At 38.9% G+C, this 27,272-nt stretch overlaps 1 protein-coding gene across 24 annotated transcripts; it reads left to right on the top strand.

Annotated features, from left to right (window-relative positions):
* The first annotated feature begins 980 nt into the window (after positions 1–980).
* Positions 981–27,179, top strand: map7d3 (MAP7 domain containing 3). 24 transcript variants are annotated; one of them, XM_043256620.1, is made up of 21 exons: positions 981–1,082; positions 9,705–9,806; positions 10,295–10,375; positions 10,781–10,944; positions 11,768–11,876; positions 12,323–12,418; positions 13,225–13,326; positions 13,862–13,957; positions 14,660–14,755; positions 16,219–16,344; positions 18,532–18,671; positions 20,820–20,956; positions 21,122–21,363; positions 21,911–22,046; positions 22,578–22,758; positions 22,836–22,940; positions 23,055–23,108; positions 23,216–23,288; positions 23,891–24,077; positions 24,178–24,422; positions 24,514–27,179. In XM_043256620.1, the coding sequence occupies exons 1-21, from the start codon at positions 1,037–1,039 to the stop codon at positions 24,519–24,521; spliced, it is 2,526 nt and encodes an 841-aa protein (XP_043112555.1). In that variant the 5' UTR covers positions 981–1,036; the 3' UTR covers positions 24,522–27,179. The 24 variants fall into 24 exon arrangements, with proteins under 24 accessions (XP_043112555.1, XP_043112557.1, XP_043112556.1 ...); XM_043256622.1 differs by having other exon boundaries at positions 24,181–24,422; XM_043256621.1 differs by having other exon boundaries at positions 20,823–20,956.
* Positions 27,180–27,272: the final 93 nt, after the last annotated feature.

Below are 27,272 nucleotides of genomic sequence, written 5' to 3' on the forward strand. Positions count from 1 at the left end.
GCTATTGTCATAGATCGTGGCTATTTCTGTGGGATATATGGGCTAGAGCTTCACATGTATCTGTATAAGTCCCTCACAGGCACATCCGTTATGGCTCACGGTAAGTGTTAAATAACACGAGTGCTGGTGCATTATTTAATATGTGTAACCGATACAAGGCTCAGCTAGCTATAAAAGATGAATGAGGGGCCTGCAAATTGTAGCTAAAATGAAAGGAAGCAGCTCGAGATGCCTGAAATGCAGTACTGCCAAAGGGAATATGGTGTTTTCTTAAAGGGAGGGGTTCGCCACAGCTTTGCTGATCCTGTCAGTTTCTCATTCAACGTACTGTCAAAGCTCCAGTGGTACAAGGAAAATATGCTAAGCCCGTGCCTGTAGTATTTCCAAATATCTGATTATGCAAGTTATTGAAATTGCAATAAAAGTGCCTGAAATTGAACTGTGGGTGGGGCTTCATTTAACCAACAAGCTTCATCTAAATAAATGGCATATCAACATGCAGACATAAATAAGGGTAAATTAAACACTACTTAAACGCCAGTTCTTTTACTTTTGCTATTTCGGACAAGGTAAAAAAAAAACGGACAGTGAACATTTTCACCAGTTTATGAAAAAGAATAAGATAATGTGTGAGAAAAATGTTAATTGTGATTTGAATAAGAAGTCGTTTTTTTAAAATATCAGCTAAATATCAGTCAAAATTATTGATTTTTCTTTTATGCCAAAAGCCATATTAAGTAAGATCGTGTTCCATGGAGATATTTTGTACATTTCCTACCATAAATATATATTAAAAAAAAAAAATGTTTGATATATATATTGTTTTTGATTAGTAATGTGCATTATATGTTTTGATCCTTTTCCGTACAGCGCCGTCTGGCGGTCACGGACACCGGTTGGAAAGCGCCGGAAAGCGCCGGAAAGTGTCGTGCGCGCCGGTGAACGCTAGATGTCGCGCTCTCCCTCCGCAGCCGGCGTCCTCGCGCGCCACTAATGTGTCAGCGCCAAACAGCAGGAAAAAAAAACTTCGGCAAAAATGGCGGAGGGTGCAACGTCTCTGAAAGGGTTGCGGGCGCAAATGGGTGAGAATTCGCTGATTTACAACCCGCTTTGACAGGTTCTCCTTGCGTAAACCAGTCGTGTGACAAATCTTTAGTGCCGGGGCTTTGTTTGGAGGTTGTTTGGACGACCGAGGGCTTAAATCCGTTACTTTCATTGAGGCGGTTTGAGGGGGAGAGTTAGCGGGCTCAGATGGACGGATAACGGCCAGCTAACTGCTAAACTTACTGCAGCTGCAGACGACAAGTTTGTGTTTGTTCACTTTTATGTTCGTGTACAGTTTAACGTTTAGATGGGATGCGTGGTTTTTTGGTGTTTAGTGTTTTCGGTAGGTCTGTAGGGAGGTTTGATAAGTGATGTCTGGTTTGACAGGGACACATCATCTGATCTCCTGTCTGTTACAGAGCCTATATCCGTTCGTTTATTGTTTAAAACTTATTGTTTGACTACATATTCATTTACTCTAATGCTTTTAAACATGTATAAAGCCTTAGCAGACTCGTAAGATGGTTTCTACATACACTTCCTATTAACCGTACATGGCGAAAAGAGACTAAAATTGATGTCGAAATAGTTCACTTGTAAGTTAAATTACAGAACCAGTCGGATAACTTCGTGTTTAATGGAGGCGAGTGTTTTGTATGGATTTGGAGCTATATAAGTGAAACTTTCAAGGTGTCTAGTTCAGGTGCAACAATAAACTACACATGCGTTACTAAAGTGGTGTATACTGATGTGTGAATGTTTAGCGGCGTTTTCTCTTTAGTGTGTAAGGTGAGCTACTGTCCTGCTGGCTTGTTGGCCATCTTGGTCAGGAACTGCTAAACAGGATGTCTACACACATGACTCTCATTACAGCTGGAGATGGACCCGTAACTTGGTCGTTTACCGCCTGATGTTTCGGGAAGAATATAAATGGTCATTTTCTTGCCATCAGCATCATTGCAGTTGCTGTGTGCACCAAACCATCAAGCTCTGTTTACCAGTTCCTCCCTCTAAGGAAAACACGCATTGGGCTGCTTGCTTTGCATCCTCTTCTGCCTTGCTAATGAGTCATGAGTTGCACTTTTGATGTGTTTAGCCTGTGCCACTTAATAAACAAGTAGCTTTCGCTGTAGCCTGTGGTTAATCTTACGGAGTGTTAAAAGTTCTTGTGTAAGAAACATAACCGATCTGAAAGGCTTCTGCTTTTTGTATGTCCTCTTAGCTTCTTTTCTGGACGGTTCGTTGTTGTAGAGCTTGAGTTCAGTTCAAGAAATTGCTAGAAACGGATCACACTGTGGTTAGAAACCTCAAAGATCTGCATCCTGTCGGTGTTAACCCTGGCCTGACTGCAAACATAATATAGGGTGTATCCCAGTGGTCAGTAACTGCACATATTTGGTTGTGTCTGCAAGAATGAATGCTCAAATTCTTTTACTTTTTTTTTGATAAGGAATTCATTGCTTTGCATTTGTAAAGCTATTATCGAAGAGCATGAAAAATGCATGTGATATTGAGCTGTTGTTATCAATAGTAACAGTATGTCAATATTAAATGGGTAGCACCTTTGTTTATTTGGGCGTATTCATCATACTTCATACATCATACAGAATTGTCTCCTTGTTAAATAGTCTGTGCCTCTCCTCTCTGAGTGGTAGTTTTTAAGAGCAATGGCTTTTAGACACACAAGTGTATGGAACAAATTTGTAAAGCAAAATGGCTAATATTTGTATTTTAGTCCTACGTTGACCTGAATATTGACCTGTAGACTTTTTTTATTTGTTTTTCTAGTAAAGACATTTGTTTAAGTGCAAAAGCAGTCAAATATGCGACCTAGGGTCACTGGATAAACGTGTGTTCTCTAAAATTATATTTACGGTGCTTTGTGCACATTTCACAACACTGCCAAAATGAAGTGTCTAGCGAGTGGTGGTGTATTTAGTTTAGCTTGTTCTACAAGTCATTGAGCCCTTTCATCATGACTTGTAATTCACGGGACTCATACCCAAACATTGCATGTGCAGCGACGTACCAGGTGAGCTACCTAGGTTGTAAATAGTATATATGCATACTAGCTTAAAGGTTCACTGCTGATGAGAACACTTATCATTATCCTCCAGGAAGCAGGCACACTCTATCTATATGTCATCATCATCGCTCTACCTCTTGAAATAGCCCAAGCTCACATAGTCCAGGTGTCCCCACTAATCCTGTACAAGAACTGCATTGTGGATTGGGTTGTGTCAACTTATTAGTCAGTACGAGAGTGACTAGCTCTTTTAAATGTTGTGATATTTTTAGCAGCAGTGTTGTTGTTGTTTTTTTGCTTTAATTAATGTGCTGTAATATATCTCTGACATAGTTTGCTTGAAATAACCCACTCAGAAAAGTTGCTTTTTTTTTTAATTCGTAGTCTTTAAGCACCAGGTGCTAGGCACACCTTCACATAGATCTCTTTAGAGATTTAATTTTATTTTTAAAGTGTCCGTTTAAAAGGGCTTTTGTTTTTATAATGCTTTCAAATTGGTGACCCTTGGAGTGCTTATAAATGTTAAATAGATCAGCCAAACCCTAAACCAACCTACTATATATATATATAACTTCCTTATGGCCAATTAGTTGTCCAGCTAATTTTGAAAATGTGTATTGTTTGATATTATGAGTTAGTATGTGAATGTATGTAAAACTACAGCTGTGCGTTCTGTTGAGGCCTGAATAATTGGAAAATGCAGGCACGTTTCTCCCCAGGCATCTGCCCTAGAGACTTCCTGTTGTCCCAATAACGGGCTGCCACTGCAGCAAAAAGAGAAAGAGAGTGAGTCAAACAGTGGATGGTAACAGGACCCCACTGACCCACTGAGCACTGACTCTCCCTGACTGCTGGCTCTCCTTGGATGTGCATGGCAGGACATAGAGAGCATAGTGTTGCTATTTGTATAACCGTTCTTTGTGTACTGTCAGACTGAGTGAATGAGGGTTTGTTGAACAGCCCCACTTGTCATCTGACAGTTTGAACTGGGCAGCTGTTATCAGGAGGCATGATGCAAACCTAGTCTGGTTTTATTTAAAGCTCAATAATCAGCAGTCATAGTTGTTTATTATATTGGGGACAATGCAGTTTGGCGTTTGATTTTGTCTTTGGCCATGACATAAGGAAATAATGAAGGATCTGATAGCCAACCATATGATAACTGTGTTTTGACAACTAGATCTGGAGTACCTTAATCACACATTGTGACACAATGCATTGTGTCCTCCTGGTACAGATTAAAGTGCTAGTTCACCAATAAATACAAATTTGCTGGAAATTCACTTTAAGGATATACAGGTAGGTGCCAAAAAATTAAAATATCAAGGGTAAGTCCATTATCTTTAATCTATAACCATTAAAATTGAAACACATAATGGCTTGAAATATTACTTATACTAATATAACATACACATTTCATTTTTAAATAGATTTTTCCCTTGATATTCAAATTTTCTGACAAATAACCGCAAATGAGTTTTTTTTGTCAGAACAGATTTAAAACAATTTAGCATTGCATCACTTGCTCACCAATGACAATGAATGGGTGCTGTTAGAGTGAGAGTCCAAACAGCTGATTAAAAACCGAGCCTTTGCACCTTACAACCAAAAAGTGCATACTTTTTTTGGAAAAACTAGGCCTGCTTCCTGTGCGACTCCCATGCAGTGCAGCCAAATGAAGTGTGTTGATGCTCTCTCTCTCTGTTTCTCACTCTTTCTCTCTTCCGGGAGAAATGCCTATATAAAGAGTTTCCGCCATTGTCTACATCATGAAGACCAATGGTCGAGAAAAAAAAAAAAAAAAAAAAAAAAAAAAAACCTTCTGAAACTTTTTTGATTTTTGACACATTACTTATGTGTCATGTCATGTCTGATTGTTTTTTGAAACTTTGTCCAACTCTGAAAGCATGAAACTGCATTTCTGCGGAATGTATGTCTGGTTTAAAAATTTACGAATAACCCTGTTGTTGGTTGGTTGCACCTTTTACTCTTGTCTTCCTACTTGCATCCATCTACAATAAAGAGAGATTTAATAGTGGTCCATAGTGTTAGTCGATTCAAGTGTACTGACCTACTTTTGATTAATTCATCCAAACTTTGACAAATTCTGTGACATTTCGTGTTATACAGTAAATTCCATTCATAGGGCTGGATTCTGTGATTCTGTCCATGTTTTCCCCACCGCTGAAACCTTAAACAGGTAATACTGATGTGTCTTGCAACTTCGTTGTAGTGAATTGTGATTCTGCTGCTTTCTTTGAGAGAAAGCTGGTCACTGAAGCAACTCCAGTTAGTGCCAACTAGCGCATTTCAAAATCAAACTATTTTAATCAGCAAATTGTTTTTGAAAATGACCGATAATCATAAAAATGCTTAATATCGACCCCGATAATCAGTTGACCCCTAGGTTGAACTCTCATTCTGACGGCACCCATTCACTTCAGAGGATCCATCAGTGAGCAAGTGTAATGTTAAATCTCACCAAGTAATTGGTGGTCCACGATGATGAACTGTTTGCTTTGTGCTCATTGATTTCGGTCTTATTACCTCTGTAAGTACCATAGGTCTTAGTTGCTGCTTGTAGTTCAACAGATGTTCATTTTTTTTTCTATTGAAACGTTGTGGTTTAGTGGCCCGTAAAGAACATGCAGACTTATTAGAGTTGCAGAAAGAGAAAGAAACAATATGAGGTCAGCTTGGGCTTGGCTTCATTGTCTTTACATCATGAATGTATGTGCACGGTCTAGACAATGTCTCCATTGTTTTTATACAATGTAGGGCCGGTGTTCATTTGCATGCCGCGTGTCGCAGAGCCCACAGTGTGAGGTTCAGAGTATGACTCAGATGGCGTTTGCATATTCAATAAGTCTGACGGACTACAGCCTGACTGCTCATTCGACACATTTCTCCTCCTCTTTGGTCATTCTGAGCTTTAGATGAGACATTAAAAAAGGACGACAAACGTACAATGCTAAATTCATTTCAAAGCAACTTTCTTTAAATGTAACCATGTGCTTTAATGATGCACTTTGTGCAGGTGAATATGGTACTTTCACTTCAGCAGGAATTACCCAGTCTCGTCTGTTTGCATCTGTCAGTAGCTGCAGTAGAAATGCTTAAGCTATTTTAATATAGGGATGTGCAAAACTGCACTTTTTAAACAATTGGCTGCTTCGTGGGTTGTCTGAACAATTACTCAATGGTCATATTTATATAATAGCCAAGATGATTTTGATGATAATATTGTTAATGCACATAAAAAGTGTTAAAGGTCAAGCAAACATTAAAGAACTGGTAAACTAGTCTGTCTGCAAGACAGTTATGTTATGCTATTTGTACCGTTATTTCTTCTTTTTTTTTACTTTAATAAAACATACATTGATGTTGCATATCAGGTCATAATTCAGTACCAGCTGATATCCAAACTTAAATAATCTTCCTTCCCGGCCTGTGTAAATGTAAAATATTGATTGAAGTGCTCTTATTGTTGTAATACAGGACAACGATGCATGTTATGTCTTGTCTTACGTCACTCAGCAACAGTTGCTATGCAATTTCCACACGAGAAGGACTCAGGCAGGCTCTTACATTTTTATTAAAGCGTTGAAACATGTCTTACTCATTTTATGATGTTTTTGTTTTTTGATTTAGTTTTTTTGGCAAGAGGTGAATTGCTGGTCTTTATTTAGAAGCCTACAGTCTGACAGCTCAGACATAACATCCTCCTGTGTTTCTCCTGAACAATCATAATGCTGCAGTCTGCAGTGCTCATTAGGCAGAGCCCGACCTGCAACAGGTTCTTGTTGTTATTTTTTTTTATATGTATTTTTGGGGCTGGATTTTGACACAAATTTCACAATTCAATTCCATTCTTATTCACAAGCTTGCCATTTGGTTCGATATCAGTTATTTTGGATATCAGGTGTGGTATGTATTATTTTGGATATATCAGTTATTTCTATCTGACTAATGAGTTTAGGGTCACAAAATGTGTTTTTTGTTTTTTTCTGAGGTAGACTGAATGTGAATATAACAAGACGATATATTGACGTCTTTGAAACATGGATACGGATTGTGAAGTTGTACTCTTTATTTTAGCTTAGCTTCGGATGAGTCATGTTTATTTTGTGCTGAAACTGGTATTAATGTGGAGGAGATGAATGGTTTACGTGTGCCTCATTTGTTGAACTGAGGCACTACAGCGATCTGTCACTCCATATTACACCGCACCAAAACAGCATGTATTGTTTTAATACTGCAATACAATGGATAGAATTTGAAATCGGAGACTTTTTTTCATTATAAAAGAATCAAAGCACAATGCTTGTTGTGATTATATTCGAAAGGAAATGCCCTTCAATGTTTCGTCCAATAACTGATAACAGGCCAGATTAATCAATTTTTGGGATTTAAGAATCAATATTGTTCCGTAAAAATGACAATTGATTAATATCGAGATAAAGAGTCATCTGATGAATGCCATCTGAAATTTAAGGAAGAAGCTTGTGTCATGATTGGATAAAAAAAAAAAAGTGTGATTATATGGTAATTTTTCATATCGTCACCAGCCTGTGAGATCATAATAATAATAATAATAATAGTTTTATACAGTAATAGGAGAATGAGCCTTATATCGTCTTGCCTATCCATAAAGACATCTGTTGTTGTCAGTATCTCTGACTATCATCGATACACAATACTATTGTCTATTGGCACAACCGTAATCAGTAGAAATACAATTTTAAAGCCGTTTTACTAACTTCTCATCAGTGTTACCACAGTTGCGGCAGCTTTTTGTTAAAAAGTCATCATACATAATATAATTTAACAACAAATGATAATAACAGTAATACAATTTCAAAATTTACTTTATATGTTGTCAGTGTGGTTAGTATATTTAGGAATTGACTAAAGGGGAAGCTAATACTTCCGTTAATCAGCCAAGCAAATGTGATTTCTGCTGTGAGCTTCATTAGTATCATCAATATTATCTCAAAATGACAGAATAGGTTCTCACAAGTGGCTCTCTTTGTTCTTTACTCAACTAGTTAGTCCTTGAACATGTCCATTGATGGTTTGTTGATGTGTTTTTGTGCCCTCTATACTGCATGCTTGCTCAGCTAATACCCCCATCTGTTTTATAGTAGTCAGACTTCCGGTGGAGTTTGTTTTCATCATGTTTTCTGCTGTGGCTTTTATAGATGCTCACACTGCAGCACATGCCAGCCTCTCGGCACAAACATCCCATCGGAAAGCCTGATGTCTTATTCAAAATGTCTCAGTCTCACAGTGGACCACATGATCACCAACAAATCAAAACACATTCTTAATGAGCATGAATCCGTGGGCTTGAGCAGAAGTTAGAACAGGCTTTTTCTCAGCCAGTGAAATGTGCCAAGTGGTGCCCTCTCTTCAGCTGACGGTCTATCAGCAGCATCTTGATTTTCACCATACAGACATCACATGCTCCTTAATCGCCAGAACAACAAACACCCTCTCTTTTCCCCTCTCACTCTGTTTGGAGGGAAAGAACCGCTACAAAGGCACACAGACTTGTTAGCCACGTTTTTTCTATATCCTTCCTTCCTCCTCTCTCCTGCCTGCCACAGGACTGCTGAAGAGCATTTGAAAGGTTATTGTTTTGAGCAGAGAAGCGAGTGGAACACATTAATTAGGGCTCACTAAATCACGACGTCCCAGGGATATTGAGTTTTCCAGTCGAATTAACGAAATATAACAGCGCCTTGCCTGACGGGCTCTTACAGTTAGAGACGAAAAGTCAAGAACCGTGATACAGCTAAAGACAAATGACAAAATTAATAAATATGAACGCTGGACATTTTAAAGGCAAAACCTGGCACAGATGTGTTTGTGAATGTGTCTCTGAACAGAACTTACTATCGTCAGAAAGGATAGAGCAGCGTATATGAGCGCCGTGCTGCTTTATGTTCACCTGTTACCGTAAGCCACTGTATTTGCTCGGAGCAGAGAGTGAATTTGGAATTCATTTGTGCCTATCTTTTGTTAGGATCAATGTGAATATCGACTCATTTTAATGCAGAGCAAACAGAGTTGTAAATTTGAAAGTGAATGCATTTTCTAAAAAAACATTTAGGCAGTAATATTTGTTTTAAATTAGTATAATATGCTTGACATGTCCCTTTTTATAAGAATTTTTAAAAGCTTAAATTCATTTTGTAAGTGTTCAAGCACATATTTAATGTGTGGCTTAAAATGTTACCATATTCATACATTGTTAATTTTATTTGTGCAATCCTTAAAAAGGGTCATAAAATGCCTTAATTTTTTTACCCTGTAAATAATAAAAGAAATGTCCTTTCTAGGATATTTGTGTATTGAAAATGTTTTGATTGACATTTTTCCTTTTTTTTTTTGGCTACTTAAATTTTTTTAGTACATTGGAACAGCAACTGCCTGAATTTTGTAAACTCTAGGTATTTATGCTAGAATTTTAAATCTGTTTGACAGAATCAAACAAACATATAACAAGTATGTTTATAATTAAATCTTAATGCCCTAGATCTTGCTTGTTTCCTCATTTCTCCTTTTTTCCCCTGTTTAAACAGTAGTGATACCGTTTTTTAATGTGCAATTTGTCTTGTTTCATTTCCAGCTGCAGTTGCGCAGGCGCAGGCAGAGGAACGGCGCAGCCAGGCGGGGAACAGCCCAACACCACCAGCTCCAGCCAGCACAGTGAAGAGCCAGACCAGGCCAGGTAACAAACGATGGTCTCAGGTCTCAGTCTGTCTGTCACTGCAGGGATCCTTAAGGATTTTTTTTTTTTCAGAACGTTAAACTGAAACAAACTTTTCTACAAACTTGAAACAAAAAGGAATGTATTTTTAAGGAGAGAACAGTTTTCCTTCATTTTTTTTATTATTATTATTATTGTGTTTTTCCCGCAGTCTTGCTTTGTTAATTGATTAACATGCTGCCACATGACCGCCTGTATACTCATTAGGGCCATTAGCACTTCCTGTAGCATGTCCTCACAAACGCCCATGACTTAGTGTCAATACTGTATCAGGTGCGGTGAGCTCATAGTTGAATCTGTAACCTGAGCCTTATGTAAGACCATGCAAAAGGATTATCTGTGCAACGGATACTAGTGCAATCTGCCTAGAGACTTTTAAAGGCCCAGGAAGTGTTCCGATTTCACCTGATATACTAGTTAGTGATGTTGTGTTCTGTTATGTGCCGCAGTCATTGATGGGGCAGCCCTGAGGATAGATGACAAACTCCGAGTGGCCAAAGAGAGGAGAGAAGAGCAGGAAAAGCAACATGGTGACAAAGCAAAAAATTTCACACAACAGGTGTTGGCAACTTTTGATGTGCCTGTGACGGTTAACTTGCAGATAAGTAATCTTGGCCACACAGGTGATAAGCACAAGAGAAATAAAACATAACTCAGACAGAATATTAACACTGTTTACAAAACCGTGAGTTGGTCAATTGCATGTTTTATTCATGCTGAGGTGGATGCTCGGAAGCAAGAGTTCAGCTTCCTTTAAAAACCGTACTGTATTATTTTTGGGTGGCGATGTGACATAAAGTGATTAAAAAAAGAAAAAAAGCCATCGATGTCAAAAAGTTTGCCAACCCCTGAACAGAGCTAGACATAATTCCTTCTCTCTGTTGAAACTACTAATACAATCACATCTGCTAATTTACTCGGTTTGGCCCATTTAGCGGCCCGTGAGACTCAGCTCCTGGAGCGAGAGCGCAAGGCCCGGTTGCAGGTAGAGAAACAGGTGGAGGAGAGACAGAAGAAGCTGGAAGAGCAACGCAGGAAAGAGGACCAGAGGAGGGCTGCGGTGGAGGAAAAAAGGAAACAGAAATTAGAAGAAGAAAAGGTGAACTGCTTTTTTTTTTTTTATTATTATTATAGGGTCTTGGACCTCACCGTTTATAAAACACTACCGCTCAACTTTATTAATCAGAAATTCATTAAATTCTTTTTGACTTTGTAAAAAAAAAAAAAATCATGGTTTTCACAAAAAATTAAAGCAGCACAGCTGTCTTCAACATAATTAATACACTGAAGACAAAAGTAATAATGTAAATTCAGCTTTCCATGATAGGAAAAAGTTGGATTTAAAAATCTAAATTCCAAATAGAATAATAATTTAAAATGTATGTAATATTTAACAATTTTAATATTTTACTGAATGTTTAAATAAATGTATCCTTTGTTTATATTATATCCTTTTGTTTTAATTTATACAGATTTGGAACTTCTCAAGAGTCAGTAAATGATGACAGAATTAAAAAATTTTGTGAACTACTCTTTTAACTAGGTTTTTAGACAACCCACCACCCAGTCTATTTCTGGAAATGTGTGTTTTGGCATGTCCATACAGTCAGCTGGCCTCACTGCCTCTTCCCTGACTTTTCCTGTTTATTTTTGGGTTTCATCATTAAGACTCTTTTATCCATATCATCATTAGCATGAGAAAATGGATGAACTGAAAAGGATGGTTTTGTTAGTCTTACAGTCATACAGCAGGAGTCGTGTGTTCTGTTCAGTATCTAACATGCAAAATAGCCTGGAATGATGGACTTTGTTTCAGTATTGACACCCACACCTTTTCCATGGTCCACTGGTGTACAGCTCACAGGAGGTATCATGGCTCTATTTGTCTAACAAAGTGTGTCTGCGTGCGTGCGTGTGTGTAGGAGCACTATGAAGCTGTGATGAGACGTACCCTGGAGCGCAGCCAGCGAGTAGAGCAGAGACAGAAGAGATGGTCCTGGGGTGGACTTTCAGATTCTGACAACAAAAATGGTATGCTTAATTTTCCTAAATGGTAAAACATCAAAAGCACGTTTTCTTCATTAAACTTAAAACAGCCTTCTTTCACTGACTGTCCTGCAGTCAGAGTTAGAAAGCAATGAATAATCAAAATCTTTTGACAATCCTGATTACAGTGATTTGTTGTTGAAGGTGAAGTGTGTAATTTGTGGACTCATGTATGATTGTTATCGCAGTCTCCTGGAACCCACATATGCCATTGGCCACAGGATTTTGAACTGAGGTAGCAGAAAGTATTTCCCAAACATCCAAAAAAAATGATACACTTCACCTTTAACAAGTCATGTTTGTTTGTTGGTGGTTATGTGCAACACCCCAGGGATGGAAATCTCTTGTTGTCGGCTGCGTTTTTCCACCTCTCACCTTATCGTGGGAGAGTGTTTCCAATAGCGACCTGTCTGTCCCTGCCCCTCCCACAGGACAAAGTGACAGTGGCTCCACCTCCTCCCCGGTTGCTATAGTAATCTCCCCTGCTTCTCCAGCCTCCAAGCCACCCAGGAATCAGACGTCACAAGGTGGTTTATACAGTTCGCCTGCTCACGGCGTGACTTGACACAAACTGCCCACTCCTCCTTTTCGCTCATACGTGCACTAATCTGACTGGGCCTGTCCTGGCTGTTTCTCATTCACTCACTGTTGTTTATAATAATACAATTTCTTCACCTGCCAGGGAATGTGTTCTTCGAAGCACCGTGGGGATGGGGATGCATGATGCTTTGAGTTTTAACAGATTTTTTTTTACTTTTCTATCAAGATTAATTACCCTTTGACTGTGTACTAACAGTGTTATGTTTGATGTTTGTATGTTTTAGAGTTTGCTGTAGCTGAAAGTTTATCAAAATACTGAATATTTATTGTTTTATTAATATTAATTACTTAATCAAAATGAAATATATATGTATGTGTGTGTGTGTGTGTGTGTGTGTATATATATATATATATATATATATATATATATATATATATATATATATATATATATATATATATATATATATATATATATATATATATATATATATATATATATATATAGTGTATGTGTCTATATATGTATGTATATGTATATGTATATATAACACACAATGTTTTGAAAAAAAAATTAGAATGTAAGATAGACATAAAGCTAGTATCACAGTTTCACAATTTTTTAGCTGTTGAGTTTACTTAAATTGATATGCAGTTGTTTCCCTGTCTTTAAAATGTAGATAAACCAGCTTGTATCAGTGTCATTAACAGTAGCTTAGCACGTGCAAACCCCTGTAACTCTAATTCCACTCCCTGTCTGTCTCTGTGTGTGCGTATTCACCCTCACCTGTAGACAAGCGCTCTTCCTCTACTACGAACCTGAAACAGACTGACTCAGTCATCAGCAAGCGCCTCTCCTCATCCTCAGCCACCCTCCTTAATTCTCCCGATAAAAGTAAGTGCCCTCCCTGCCCTCTCCTGCCCTTTTCTGACCCATACAGCATGAGTTCTTTTGATACATGAGCATGAGTAAATACTTTTTAATGTTGGTCATGTGATCCAAGCAGAAATCAATCACAAGTCATGTCTCACACAGGTGCCTCTCCCTGTGGTTTGCTTGATGAGCTTCGTTTTACAATGCTATTTAAATGCAAATTCAGCATTGTGTTTATTTAAATGGGCCGTAAGTGTTTTTGCCATCTTGGCAGCTTATGATTTTTTTGCAGACATGCTGTTTCTATCCACAGTTTCCTTTTCCTCTAACAGGAGCAGCCAGCCATGACTCAGACAGTTTCACACCAGACACTGTTTGTGTTGGAGTCTCCTCTTCGTTTCCTTCTCTGCAGGCACATTTTAGTGTGGTTCCACAAAAGTTGTAGATTTTAGATCACTTTTGTGTTTGTGGTTTTATCTTTGAAGTCTGTCTTCAGTCCCTCTTGAGTAAAACCCATGTTCTCGATTCAGGAGCTGAGCTCTCTTTTATCCCTCAGGTGCAAAGCGGAGAAGTTCGTCTTTGAACCGGTTGCCTAGCAATGCTCCTCAGGCCTCTAAAGAAGTGAATAAGCAGCCTCAGGTGGAAAAGACAGGTGCCAAACTACCAGTGCTGCTCCTCTTTTGAAGGATTTATTCAAAAATGAAAATTCTGTCTTCATTTACTCACCCTCATGTTGTGCCCAACCTGTATGATTTTCTTCTTTGAAACAAAAGAAAGTATTTTCAGTAATGGACTAGTTGTTATTTCCCATTCATTTGCTGACTGAAGCTTTTAAACTTCGAAAGAAAAGAACAATAGCTTCATAAAAGTATCAGCAATTTCTTTTAATTTCTTCTTTTGTGTTCCAAAGAAGTCATAGGTTAGGAGCAGTGAGTAAAATGATGACAGAATTTTTTGCATAAGCTATCCCCTTTACTTTATTTCTAAGAATAATGATGAGCAATCATAAGGTCTCATAAAATATTTTTATTTAATTAAGGGTGTGAGCCTTTATTTGCCTATTTTAGCTCAGCAGTTTGCACATTGTCTTTCTGAAAATCTAGTTTTAGTGTAAATAAGCATTTAAACAGGCGTATGCAGGGAGCTTACACAGGCAACACACACCTCCTAAACCTTTACAAATGCAATCCTCCACATTGTAATGAAACTGAAAACTGTTATAAATACAGCCTACAAGCTGCATTGTTCTCATCAAAATATCCATTTCCTCATTTACTGCATGTGTAAGCTTAGGCACAGAAAAGGCCTTGCTTCCTGAATTATTTTAACGCCTCCCTGTCCACTTTGTCTGTAGGCCCAATCCTGAAGAAGCGAAGCTCCTCCCTCTCTCGAGTAGGGGCTAAAACACAGCCCACCACCAAACCAGAGAAATCCACAGCAGATGAATCAGGTGCTTAAATCCCAACTGGGACATGCCTGTTCGCCGTTTACTAATAAATAAGCCCAAATTGTCTTCGCGTCTGTGGTCCGCCCTGCTCTTGTTTAATCCACAGCCAACAAAACATGATATTTGGGTAATAAGGGATGTTTGAGGGAGCATGGGGTTTACTGTGTTGGTTTGTGGTTATAAACACGCAGTGTCTTTTTCCCTGTGTTCTTTGCTTGCCACGTCCCTCGACTCGTGCATCAAATCATCATGCAACCAGAAACATAACAATCCTCTAATGTCTATGCTACTTCGTCCAACTGTTGGTTGCTGTGTGCTGCTGCCTTGAGCTATCAATTCATCTTAACCTCTCCTTGTTGCTTTTTCATTCTCTCAGGGAGTTCTCTCTAACTGACCTACTCACCAGGAATGAGCTCTTTGTGTATGTAAATACAATGTGTTTTTGTTTGTGTGAACATTATGCTGTTTTTCTTTCCTTATGACATTAACCAAGGAGTTTGGCCCTTGGTGCCGTGGCTGTTTTCGATGTGCGCGCGTTTCTGTTGTCATTCTAGGTTCAAATGTGCAAAATTCTGAATGGTTCTACAGGAACAGTGTGTATTTATTTCTAGGTCTTACGTTTGCAGCACGTCTTTAGAATCTTTAGAAAATTTCTTCACCACAGTTCACATTCAGATAGACACCACTGATTTCTGTGCTTAGAGTACTTCCTTATTATTCAGCACCCTTAGTCAGGTCATCAAGAGCTTCACAGCCTCAGCCCCTCCTCACAACTTGGCAATACAGTGCCAAGGGGGAAAAGAAAATACATTTTTACTCCTCCATTTTTTTTTTTCAGTTTTCCCCACTGTTGATTTGTAACTCTGATTACAAACACAGATCTCATGACCGCAAGAGCTTTTTGCACCCTCTTAGCTAGACCTGCTGCAGTTTTGCAGTGTACAAGCAGCATCAAATGAACTGATTTTCATATTTTTTTTAGATTCTGCAAAACTGCAGTAGAGACCAGACTGAATTAAATGCTGACAAGTAGTCCGTTTCTTAATCTAACACTTAATACATACACATAAATTCGATCTATACCTCAAATTAAAAGTGCCTGTCTTAAAGCATTTGACTTCTATGTGACGGATCTCAAAAAGCTCTTCAAGTTACTCTTTAGTCCTGGCTTTATGTTTCCCTTTTGTTTTCACCTCCACTCCCACAGCCCTGGTCCTGCTCCCAATCACCTTCCTTTTATCTCACTAATTCTTTTTGTCTCACCAGCATTGAGAGTCTCAATCGACAATCCACTGTTTGCATTTAAAGCACTTTTCTCCTTGGTTTTTGTTGGTACTTGCATTTGAAATCACAATGGTGTCATTCCCCACTCCTTCCTCTTTTGTGTTATTCCTCAACCTATCTCTTTTCTTTTCCCTTTTGTCTGCTCTGTTTTTCGTGTCTGTACGGGCACACCGTGTCTATAGCTCGCCGCACGTTGGCTGCTCCCGTGGATAGCAGTGTCCTCAGTCGGCTGCTCACACCTACCCAGGCCTCGCTAGCTAGAAGCAAGAGTGCTGCGGCCCTGTCCGCCGAAGGAGGCGACACCCAAGGTAACACTAGAGAGAAAGGGAGGCCCAGCTCGTACCGGAACCTTCCACTTGTGTGTAGATTAAAGGCGCTCTGCGGGGGTGCTTGGTTGGCGTGTTGTATTGGGCAAGCTGGAATGCTTTCATGTGGCTTGAATCACATTTATTAAGTTTAGCAATGTTTGCTTAGCTTAACTTTCTAGGGATGCACAGACACAGTCTTTTTTTTTTTTTTTTTTTTTTTTTTTTTTTTTTTTTGTTCTTCTTCTTCATGACAAATATAACAAAAAATAAACCAAAGCAAAGTGCATTTGAATTATTCCAGTTTTAATTGGTTTAATATGTAGGTGTCATCTGATGATATTTTCAGAAATTAGCTTGCATTACTTTCCATTCGGCACGTGTACCTCTTGTGTATCTCTGTGTGACTCACATGGAGAAGTCCTGTGATTGAATGGACAGATACGTCTGTACATGTGAACCTAGATCAGTTAAAAAAAAAGTGCTGATGGAATGCAAGATTACCTTTTATACAGAACTAAACTTTAGTATGCTTTCTCCTTGAATGGAAAACCAGCAAAATGCTGTGCGAAATATAATTTGCATATACCTTATAGCATTATGTATATCTTTTCAAGCATTTGATGCCTCGGGTCACTTGCAGAAATGCACCCAAATCATTTTTCACCATCCCACACCGTTATATTTTACATTTTAATTTCAGTGCATCACTAGTCTTCATCCTGCTGTCATTCTTTACAATACACATGCACACATATGCAAGGTGTTCAAGGGCTATTGCTGAGGGATCTTTTGTAAGCTGATTAGCCAAGCGGTTCTGTGCGTGAGAGGGAATGAGTGGTGTGAATCTGCGCCCTGCTGTTGCTACTTCAATCCCCAGCTGATCCACACAGAGCAGCTCACGGCCCCTGCAGACCAGCAGGCTCACCCTAAACACATCTTCAGTTCCCAAAGCTACCAAACTCAGTTAAGGTTCCCAGCAAACAACGAAGTGCATACCATATATGTGACTTGTTTAGCAGAGTTTGATGCTGACATGATGTTTTCAGCATAACTGAGTCTGATTGTATCTGGACTGTCTTATTGGTTTCTTAAAATAGACAAGAGAATTATGAATCATCAGCTTATGGATCGATTACATTTATAGGCTTTCCATGATGATAACAGTCAGAGTTAATTATAGTGTGTTGAGATTAGCACAGAAATCCCACTGTCATAGCAGACCCAATCCTTAGGTCAGCTCTTACTGCTCACCTCACTTCACCTAACCTCTGCCAGAAGATACTGGGCAACCCTTGATCAGATGCCATCTCTATAGAGCACAAAATTGATGGCCACATGTTCATTGGCATTGGCTCAAGTATTTTTCCCATTCATTTTCTTCTTAGGGATTTTTCTTTTTAAATCATAAAGTGAAACAATCAGCTTTAAGATAATGCACATTACAAACTTTCATTTGAAGCAAAGAAAATATCTGAAACTTGTCAAAAACTTAACCACTATTAAAAAAAAATGGGTGGTTATGACAAATTACGTTCAAAGTAATTCATTATTTTTATGTGTTTTTGTGGGGGTTTTTTTGTTTTGTTTTTTAAAGAATTGTTGGCACTGATTTGTTTTAGATATATGTTCTTCCATTTATCATTCATTAAGTGGATAATATAATGGCTTCTTAATAACCAATTTAAAAAGTCCAGCACAACTGCCAATAAATGCAATGAAATCCAACAGTCATAAACAAATGTCAGAGATGGTGAAAAAGTTTCAGACTTGGCTCAGAGTACATTTTATGCTGTTTGGTGTCCCTGATGTGGATATAAGCTGAGAATGAGTAAGCAGTCTAAGGTGCTTGCTTGGTGCAGATGGTGTGGTTTAGCTTATTGGTGACCAGAGTCTCCCCAGGATGCTGTCTGTCCCTTGCCATGTCTCTCTCTGTCTCACACCCATCAAACCCAATCTACCTGAGGCCATCAGTGCTATCAGCAACAGTTCCCCATCAGCCCGTATGAATGATCTAACATCCACCAATGTTTTGTGCTTTTTATCATCCCTTTCCCCTTCTCCCTTCCTCTTTATATCTCTCTCTTTCTGTCCCTTCCTATACCTTTGCTTTGCTCACCCACTCGGCTGCTTGTGACGTCTCTTCCCTGCTGTCCCTGGCTGTGCACCACTGACTGTGTCCTTTACCAGAGTCTCACCTGTGTCCTCGTTCAGCATCTGCCAGCCCCATGCAGCCCTCGGCTCGTGGACCACTACGCAGTCGCAGCAGCGATCGAAAGAAAGGACCGCCTACTTCTGTGTCTGCAGATGCCATTTCCAGTATGACACAGGTGAGCAGATGATGCATGGCAACTTCCACTTTAAAATGGAAAATGTGAATAGTGTCACACGATCCTTCAGAAATTATTCTAATGTGCTGATTTGGTGCTTAAATGGATTTTTTTTTTTTCCGCTTCAAATATTTTAGTTTGAAACGTGCTGCGTCTTTTAAGGGCTTTTTTATTAATAGAAAGTTAATTTATTTAAAATGTTTAAATTCCTTTCTAATTTTATGAAAATCAGAAAAATGCTAAATACATGCATTTTAGTGATGTTTTCACATAATTTTATCCCAAAAAATTGATGTGCCATTTTTTTCATATATAAGGAACACCTATGCTACCCGGGGTTTTTTTATTGTTGTTTTTTAAAGAAGTCCCCTCTCTTCACCAAGCCTAAATTCATTTGTTCCAAAATACAGCAAAAGCAGTAATATTGTCTAATATTTTCCCCATTTACGATAACAGTTTTCAATTTAAATATTTTAATTTCTGCTGTGATTCATTTTTTTGTATCTTACTCTTCAAAAACTAGAGTAGCTTGGTATATGTATATAATTTGATTTGATTAATATATAATTTGAAACATAATTTAGTTTCCAGAGCATCCACCATCTAAATTTAACAGAACTACATTGTCCTGTGTCTAATCCCCTGTGTGTTTTCCTTGGTTGAAAAGCCTTAAAACAATATGTGCTCATTCAGATATTTATATGTCTGTATATTATGGTTTGCTTTGCAAAACAGCTTGGATTTATCCCTGACGTTAATCAGTGAGCTGTTCGTTCTGAATAACACTATCTGATCCAGGCTTAAATCCGCTTCAGCAGCAATGTGAGCTGGAGAGACAGGGAACTGGGTTGCATCAATCACTTTTTGACTGTTCTTTTCATAAGAAATCAGAGTACAAATGGTGGCATTTAAGCACATTACAACAACATACAGTGACACTGTAGCTGGATACTCTTTAGTTTAACCATAATATTTGCACATGCTGTGCTTGTCTGTTTTTCATTGTGACGTTAGCTTAGCAAAACAGGGAAATGTTCATTTACAGCACTATTTAAAATTTGTATTATCAAAAATTGTGAAATATTTCCATTTACAATATTTTTGTGTTATAGTGAATTTTTGGATGTAATTTATTCCTGTGATGAAGCTGAATTCAGCATCATAAATCCAGACATCAGTGTCACATGATCTTTTAGAAATCATTCCAATGTGCTGATTTGCTGCTTGAGAAACATTTCTTATTATTAAACTGCATTTATTATAGAAATAGAATTAGTATTTTAATAAATGATTATATAGTTCTTATATAATTGTATTTATTTTAAATATCTTTACTGTCTTTATTACACTGTGCTAGTCAGATCCCAAACTATGGTTATCTTTGGAGTTTTTAGGGTCATTTAGGTTCATAACTTTTTTTTTTTTTTTTTTTTTACATAATCAGATCTTAACTACATGTGACAGAATGATCCCTCATATAGAGGGTTATAAATGCCCACTTCAGTGATTCATTCAGACACGGTTAATTTGAAACATTGCCCTACATATAAATGAATGCTAACTGAGCTTGAGTGTGTCTCAAGGAGAAGGCGACCGAGAGCTTGCATCTTACTGTAACTGGAGGAATGTAATTAAATCTGACATGTTTACTTCTGATGGTCATACTGTACACTAGCTTCACCAGTGGCCTTAACTTACAGCTCTCTATATCTGATCTGCCTGATAGTCGTTGGGATATCTATTGCTAGAGAAGAAAACACGGTGTGCTCGCTGCTTTGCTGTGATCAGGTCGGGAGGGTTTCCTGTGAAAGACGTCTCCGCATTTATCTGCCTGTCCTGCATTCACTTCATTTGTCCCATTGACACCCTGAGCATGTGGACGGAGGATTAAAAATAGATTGAAAGGACATGTTTACCACTGCCTTTTTCCGATTGATGACAGCCGTAAAATCCCAGCTCCAATGGAGTGATAAATTGCTTTGATTACACCGAACAGTGATTATCACTACATTAGACTTCTGGATCAAAAAAAAAGAGATCACTGAGAAAATCTGGGATTTAAAATCAGTTTGTGTTTTGCTCATTGGTTCACGGAGTGGATGAAGTTTGATCGCTCTTATTTTTTTTTCTTTTATGCGTTTGTAAAAGCAGAAAGGTGAGACGGAGAAGCGTTTCACGTCACCAGTAGGAAAACGCCCTGCCTCACCCTCCAGTCGTCACCGATCCCCGTCTCCTTCTCCCGCTGCTAACACCACCACAAGAGCGCCCTCACCTGGAGCAGCCAAGTAAGACCCCTGATATCAGGTTTAGCCTGCAGTGGTTTCACACTAAATTGATAGTTTGATTTCAGACCTTTACAATCTGCTGCTCGGATTGCATCTCCCATTGTCTGTAGTACGAATGTGTGTAAAGCCATCTTCTAACTTCTCTTCTATGTTTGTGTCCTTCAGGCAGAGTCCACGTTTCCGCCCTCCTTCCCCTAGTGGTTTGAAACAGCGGCCTCCATCCCCTCAGCCCTCTGCCACATCCAAACCTCCACCCATCCAGAAACCTTCTCTCACCCCTACCGGCCCACCTACCCTTCGCAAGAGGGACTCAAAGCCAAAGGATATGTCTCCCATGATGCCCGTCACCCCACAGTCTCCAGAAACCAGCACACCCAGCCCGACACCTGCACCCAAAACCAAAGAGGGTGAGTGAACTCAATTAAAGTTTTTTTTTAGCAATTTTGGTGAAGATGAAGCATGATGTGAAGCAGTAGGGTACTGCATTTCAGGCTCCCCTAAATGTAGCTTACAGCACATATAAGATTATTAAGTGCTTCAGTCATGATAAAGCAAGTTATTTCTAATGTTTAATAGCAGATAATAATAATAATAAGCTTTGAAAGTGATTTTTTTTTTTAAATGAAATTTCTGCTTCTTGGTTTGCTAAATGTCTGACCAAACCAATACCTTTTAGCTATTACACCAAACCAGCAACGTTTGTGTAACGAACTTTTGATATCTACTAAGAAGGTCAGATGCTGCTGGGGATAACTGAGTTTTCACACAGTGTGCAGGGTTATCCTTGAGACACAGTGCCCTCTGCTGGAAAGATAAATCTATTATAATTTTACTTGGTGAAAGAGACTTTCCCTGTCTTTCATTGCATTTTGTTTATCATTACAGAACGTTCTTCATTAACTGTAAATAATAGCAAAGGTAATGATAATATGTGTAACAATTTTATTTTTACAGAATCTAGTTCCAAAGCTATTGCAGGAACTAATTCGGCTGCAGAGGCGTCTAAGATCCTGGCGGAGAACCGACGTCTAGCACGCGAGCAGAAAGAGAAAGAGGAGCAACTCCGCATACAGAAAGAAGAAGAAGAGAGGTGTGTTTATTTATTAAACTTCAGTGTTGTTTCAGCCTCAGGAACCTGCTTTGACACTATACCATGCACACCATTCTGCTTTGACTACTTCTGAATATACTAGACAAATTGTAAATAATAATTTACTGATGTTAAACCTAATCGAGGTTTACTTGACTTGAAGTTACTAACATGATTAGCGTGTTACCAGCATGTTGCTAGTATGTTTCTAACTTCTAATTAGCATGTTTTTATACATGATTAGCTTATAATTAGCTTGTTCTTAACATGATTAGCAAGTAACTAGTATGTTGCTAGCAAGTTACTAGCAGGAGCGGTCATGTGGCATGCGTTTTAAAACTAAAACATACTAGTAAACGGGGCCTTAATTAATCAGAAGAATCACAACAAAAACTCTGGCATTAGCTTGTAGTCATAGTCTTGTTTTTCTTGTAGGAGCAGGTTTGTTAGCTGAAGTGATCCTCAGCTTTGGTGTGTTAAAACTATTTACCTTTGGAGTGCCAGGGGCCCTGAGGTATCATGTCTCAACAGGCTGAGAAAAGAGGAGGAGAAGCGGCTGGCAGAGGAGGAGCGCTTGAGGCGTGCAGAGGAGGAGAAGAGGCTTACGGAGGAGAGGAAGAGGGAAGAGGAGGAGCAGGCTCGGATAGCAGAGGAGGAGAGACAGCAAATGGAGCTGGAGGAGCAGCTAAGACAGGCTGAGCTACAGAAAGAGGTGAGTTGACAGTCCCCTTGCACACAAACCCCAGTAGAGCTGCTCTGAATAATTGATTCTTGCTCATTCAATGGCAGCGTGAGGAGGCTGAAGCAAAGGCTCAAGAGGAAGCAGAAAGGCAGCGTCAGGAGAGAGCACGCATTATGCAGCAGAACCAACAGGAGCGCATGGAGAGAAAGAAGGTTAACGCCAGCTCCATCACATGACCCTGACATTAACACAATTTGTATTCGAAGTAGCAGCTGTATTTTAAAGAATCATATAAGTTGCTTCAATGTTCTGTCTCCCATCTGCAGAGAATTGAAGAAATTATGAAAAGAACCAGAAAAACAGACCAAATCGATTTTAAGGCAAGTTTACCAGCTTTAATTTGATAGCTTATGGCTTATGTAGAACTGAGGCATGATGCATTATTTCAACTCCCAGTTACTTACGTTGTGTCTGCTTGTTTGCTCAGAGTAATGATGAAAGGGACATGCCTGATGAAAACGGAGAGGAGGCCGAGGACCAAATAAACTGTGAAAATAAGGGTCAGTATAAGCCAGCAATGGAAGAATATTGTTTTGTTGGCAAAAACAGTGAGTTTCTGTTGTAGCAGATGACCGACGGTTCACTGATAAGTTATAGGAGTATTGCTAAAATGAAACCGAACACCTGCTTTACACAGTATTTACAAAAAATTTACTAAGCAAATTCAAAAAGTCAACCAGTGGCGAACGTCTCAAGATATGTCACTATATGTAAGACTATATTTATATATAACACAGCTGCACGATACAGAAAACAATTGACCTTGCAATATTATATATTACATATATTGCTAAAACACTTTTGCTTTAAAATAATAATTATAATTATTTTATAAAAATTTTTTATCATTTAATAAAACAAACTATTAAGCTGTCATTTTGATAAAAAGCTAGAGGAATCCTATAAACATTAAACATCCTGTAAACATTATGCACTTTTTTCACAGATAGACGTGCTATTTTATTACGGATAAAGAAACATGCATAATATTTTGCTCAATGCACACAGTTTGGTAATCACTCTAAGGCATATCAATTTTATTTCAGTATATTGTGCATCCCTTAATGAAGGTCTGTAAAATTCATGTCTCGTTCAAATTTAGAGAATGAGGCTGTTGAGTCAGAGCAGAATGCCGAGACCGATCCATCAGACTCTCAGGAGCGTCGCTTATCTGTGGACGAGCCAGACACAGAGCAAGATGGGCCAGATGTTAGTATGAACACGCAAACAGATGTGGACAATAAAGAGAACAACAATGGACCCAGCACAGAGGATCCCTCAGTGGACAGGTACAAAATTCACTTTATTTACTTCATTATTTACGATCCAGTTTCATCTGGATAACGCTAGTGCATACTTCCTCTTTTACATTTGTGCTTTAATCTCCAGCAGCCCACCTCCCAAGTCCTGTCTGATGGAGGACTCAGAGTTTGTGAACGAGGACTCTAAAGTGAACCTGGTGCAAGGGCTGAATGGTAAAGGAGGATCCTGGAGCTTCGAGGAGCTGATCGATCTGGGTGTTCATGCGAAGAGCAAACCCCTGATGGACGATGGGGGCCCTGAAGGGCCTAGAGTGGCCTTCGAAGAGAAAACCAGCTCAATTCATCCAGCCCAGCCCTTTGAAGCCCTGTCTGGTAAGGGTTTTTTACTCTTAAGTCATCTAAATGGCGTTTATCTTGATTTGACCTCACAGGATTGATCTCATGTTTTCTCTTGTTCTCTCAGAGATGTGAATGCGCAGGTCTGTTTAAGGCCTGCTGATTATTGCACTCCATGAGTCACGTCCAGCTGAGCCTCAGAGTGTCAGCGCTCAGACTCGTCTGGACAGCCAGGGAAAGCGCACAGTGCCGCACAGCCTCTGCAGATAATAGACGGATAAGGCAAGAGAAAATAAAGACAAGTTGGAAGTAACAAGCTAAAGAAATGCTTCAGGGAAAATGCTAGATTCCTTCAGTGTGCTTGCTTCGTTTATCAGCTCTACATCTTTATAATATTGACATCAGGATTTGTTTTTTCATGCATTTCTTAATGTTTTTGTTGTTTGTTTGTCTTTTAAATGTGGAGACAACTTATTTATTCACGCGGCTTCTTCACATTTAAAAAGCTGCGGTCTCTTGACGATTACCACGTGCACTTTTTTTTTTCTTCGATAAATTCCAGGTGTTCACGTGGCACAATTGAATTCGTTATAGCGTTTTGTCAAATAATCTGGTCGGTCGCGTCGGTGTGAAGCATTCTTAAAAAAAGGAAACTCTCGCATATCTTCAGCTGACATCCGTTCTAGTCACAGACGTACTAATTAAAACCCTGCGTCTGAACCGTTGAGCACAGCTCAGGAATGTGAGCCGACGTAGAAACATGAGGTTAGACGGGCTGCTAGTCCTGTTCTGATGTGCTATTAATGTGACCTCAGGATATTTTCCTCTAAGCTTATGTTTCTCCTCTCCAAAGGCATAAACATCACCACTGTATAGTGTTTAACACTATATCCCCTGTGCAACAACTTGAGCATTCCTACTGTGTAACACTTGTAGATAGCAAATCTCACTCGAGAAGTCTCATTAAAACCGTTTACCAGACTGATTCTAATTAAAATGGAGTGCAAACATGTTCATACTGCCTTGAGCTCTGAGCTTGAAGGATAGGGCTCAATGCAGACCGACGTAACACTTTTGTTTATCGATGTTTTTATCTTCGTTCCTGATCTGTAGTAAATACCTGTATTGTTGATATCCTGTTCTATCTGTACATAAATATGACTAGTTAGCGAATATCTAATTTAAGTGACCCTCAATATGTCTGCATGAATCTTACCTGATACTATATTGCGTAACATAACACAGAGAATTACTGTAACTCTTACTTGCACACTTTCTGCATGTTTCTGTTCCCTGGAGTTTGAAGAAACGTGTTCCAGTGGCTAAACTTGAATGACTTCAAATTCTCTAATGCCCAAAGTCCCCTCAGGGTTGTACTGTACTATCAGGTCCTGATGTTTCCTCGTGTATATACGGTTACTGTTAGTTCTCGCATCCATTCATGGCCTAAATTATCACAATAAATTTAGTTCTCTCTTTAAAAATGCATAAATATATATTTAAAACTCTTCTAAGTATTATGTAATCAGTATTAGGCGGTCTGGCTACGCTCGAGGTTTGGAATAAGAATTAGGCGGCAGGTTAGTGTACTGTAAAGCATGGTACAGCACTGTACTGGAAGAAACGCGGTTGCTCGTCTGACAGGCCAGATGTAATGAAGCGTACACAGCACTAGCTTGCGTTTTTTGAGCGGAGTGTGAAGTGAGATGGGAAGAAGAATGTGAACTGAGGGCTAGTCGATTATGAAGCTGCTTTGAGTTTGAACGGGGGATCTTTGCTGAGGATCTATTGAGCAGGTTGAAAATTGCGATTTACGTCTGCAGCTAGAGGATTCGGGGGAAGTTCAAGTGATTTATGCACTAAGCTTGATTTGGCATTGACTGTTGATTTAAAATGCCCAGACTGATTGGTCTCCATATGCTTGAAGAGTTTAGCTGGCTTCGTGTACTGTAGTTGTGTCAAAGGTTGAGTTTCTTTTTGAAATATTATTCACAGACCAGTTTAAAACGCCACAAAGCTTAAAGAAACCGTTGCGTTTGTGGTTAAATTTCTTTATTTGTATCATTCCATCCACGGTTAGAAATACTGTAGATCCCTCACTATATATTTAACGTTGTTTTCTTATTTTTTATATATGCAACTGCTTTCTGTGAATTTTATCTTTTGTTGTATGATAGTCACTTTCTTGCTTTTGGACTCAGGCTCCAGTGGATAAAGTGTTTGTGGAGGCTAGAAGTGACCGTTGCGATTCATTGAGATCATTGTGATTCCCTCAGTTTTGGCCTTTTATACCTGTAACACTTTACATTTCCAAAATTGCTTCATGTTGTGGTGTAGCTGCTGCAGACTCAATCACTGAGGGGTGTGAGTGTGTGTGTGTGTACGTGTTAGTTGCGTTTGCTTTCGTAATACACTAACACAGCCACTTTCAGATGAGTTTACTCCAATGCAGATGTTTCCACTAACAGGACCTTTAGAGCCCTTTGCGCTTTATACATCAGAAATAAAACTGCTCTTTAATGTTGAGGACTCAATACAGGGGTAGAATAGGACGGTGCCTTAGATGCAGAATGGGCTGTATTTTATTTTCATATATTAATACCTTAACGTGTCACGTGAGCTTACCTCGGCCATGACAATCACTCTCTCCTCGACCAGGGTCATGAATGGGATCTGCTTTTGTTAGAGCAGTTTCCCGTCTTGAAATAGCCCTGACCACAAATTATATTTGTAAATATATCTAAAGTGTACTGGGAAAATATAAATTGTTAAAATAAAGTTTTGGAAGATAAATGTTTGGAGTCGTTTATTGTTTCACGTGCAGTGTTTTGAATCATTAGTTTGTCTCTCTTACTGACTTGCATAGAAACATTTCAAAGGAATTAT

Source organism: Puntigrus tetrazona, chromosome 14, assembly GCF_018831695.1.
Source record: "Puntigrus tetrazona isolate hp1 chromosome 14, ASM1883169v1, whole genome shotgun sequence".
Classification (NCBI taxonomy): Eukaryota; Metazoa; Chordata; class Actinopteri; order Cypriniformes; family Cyprinidae; genus Puntigrus; species Puntigrus tetrazona.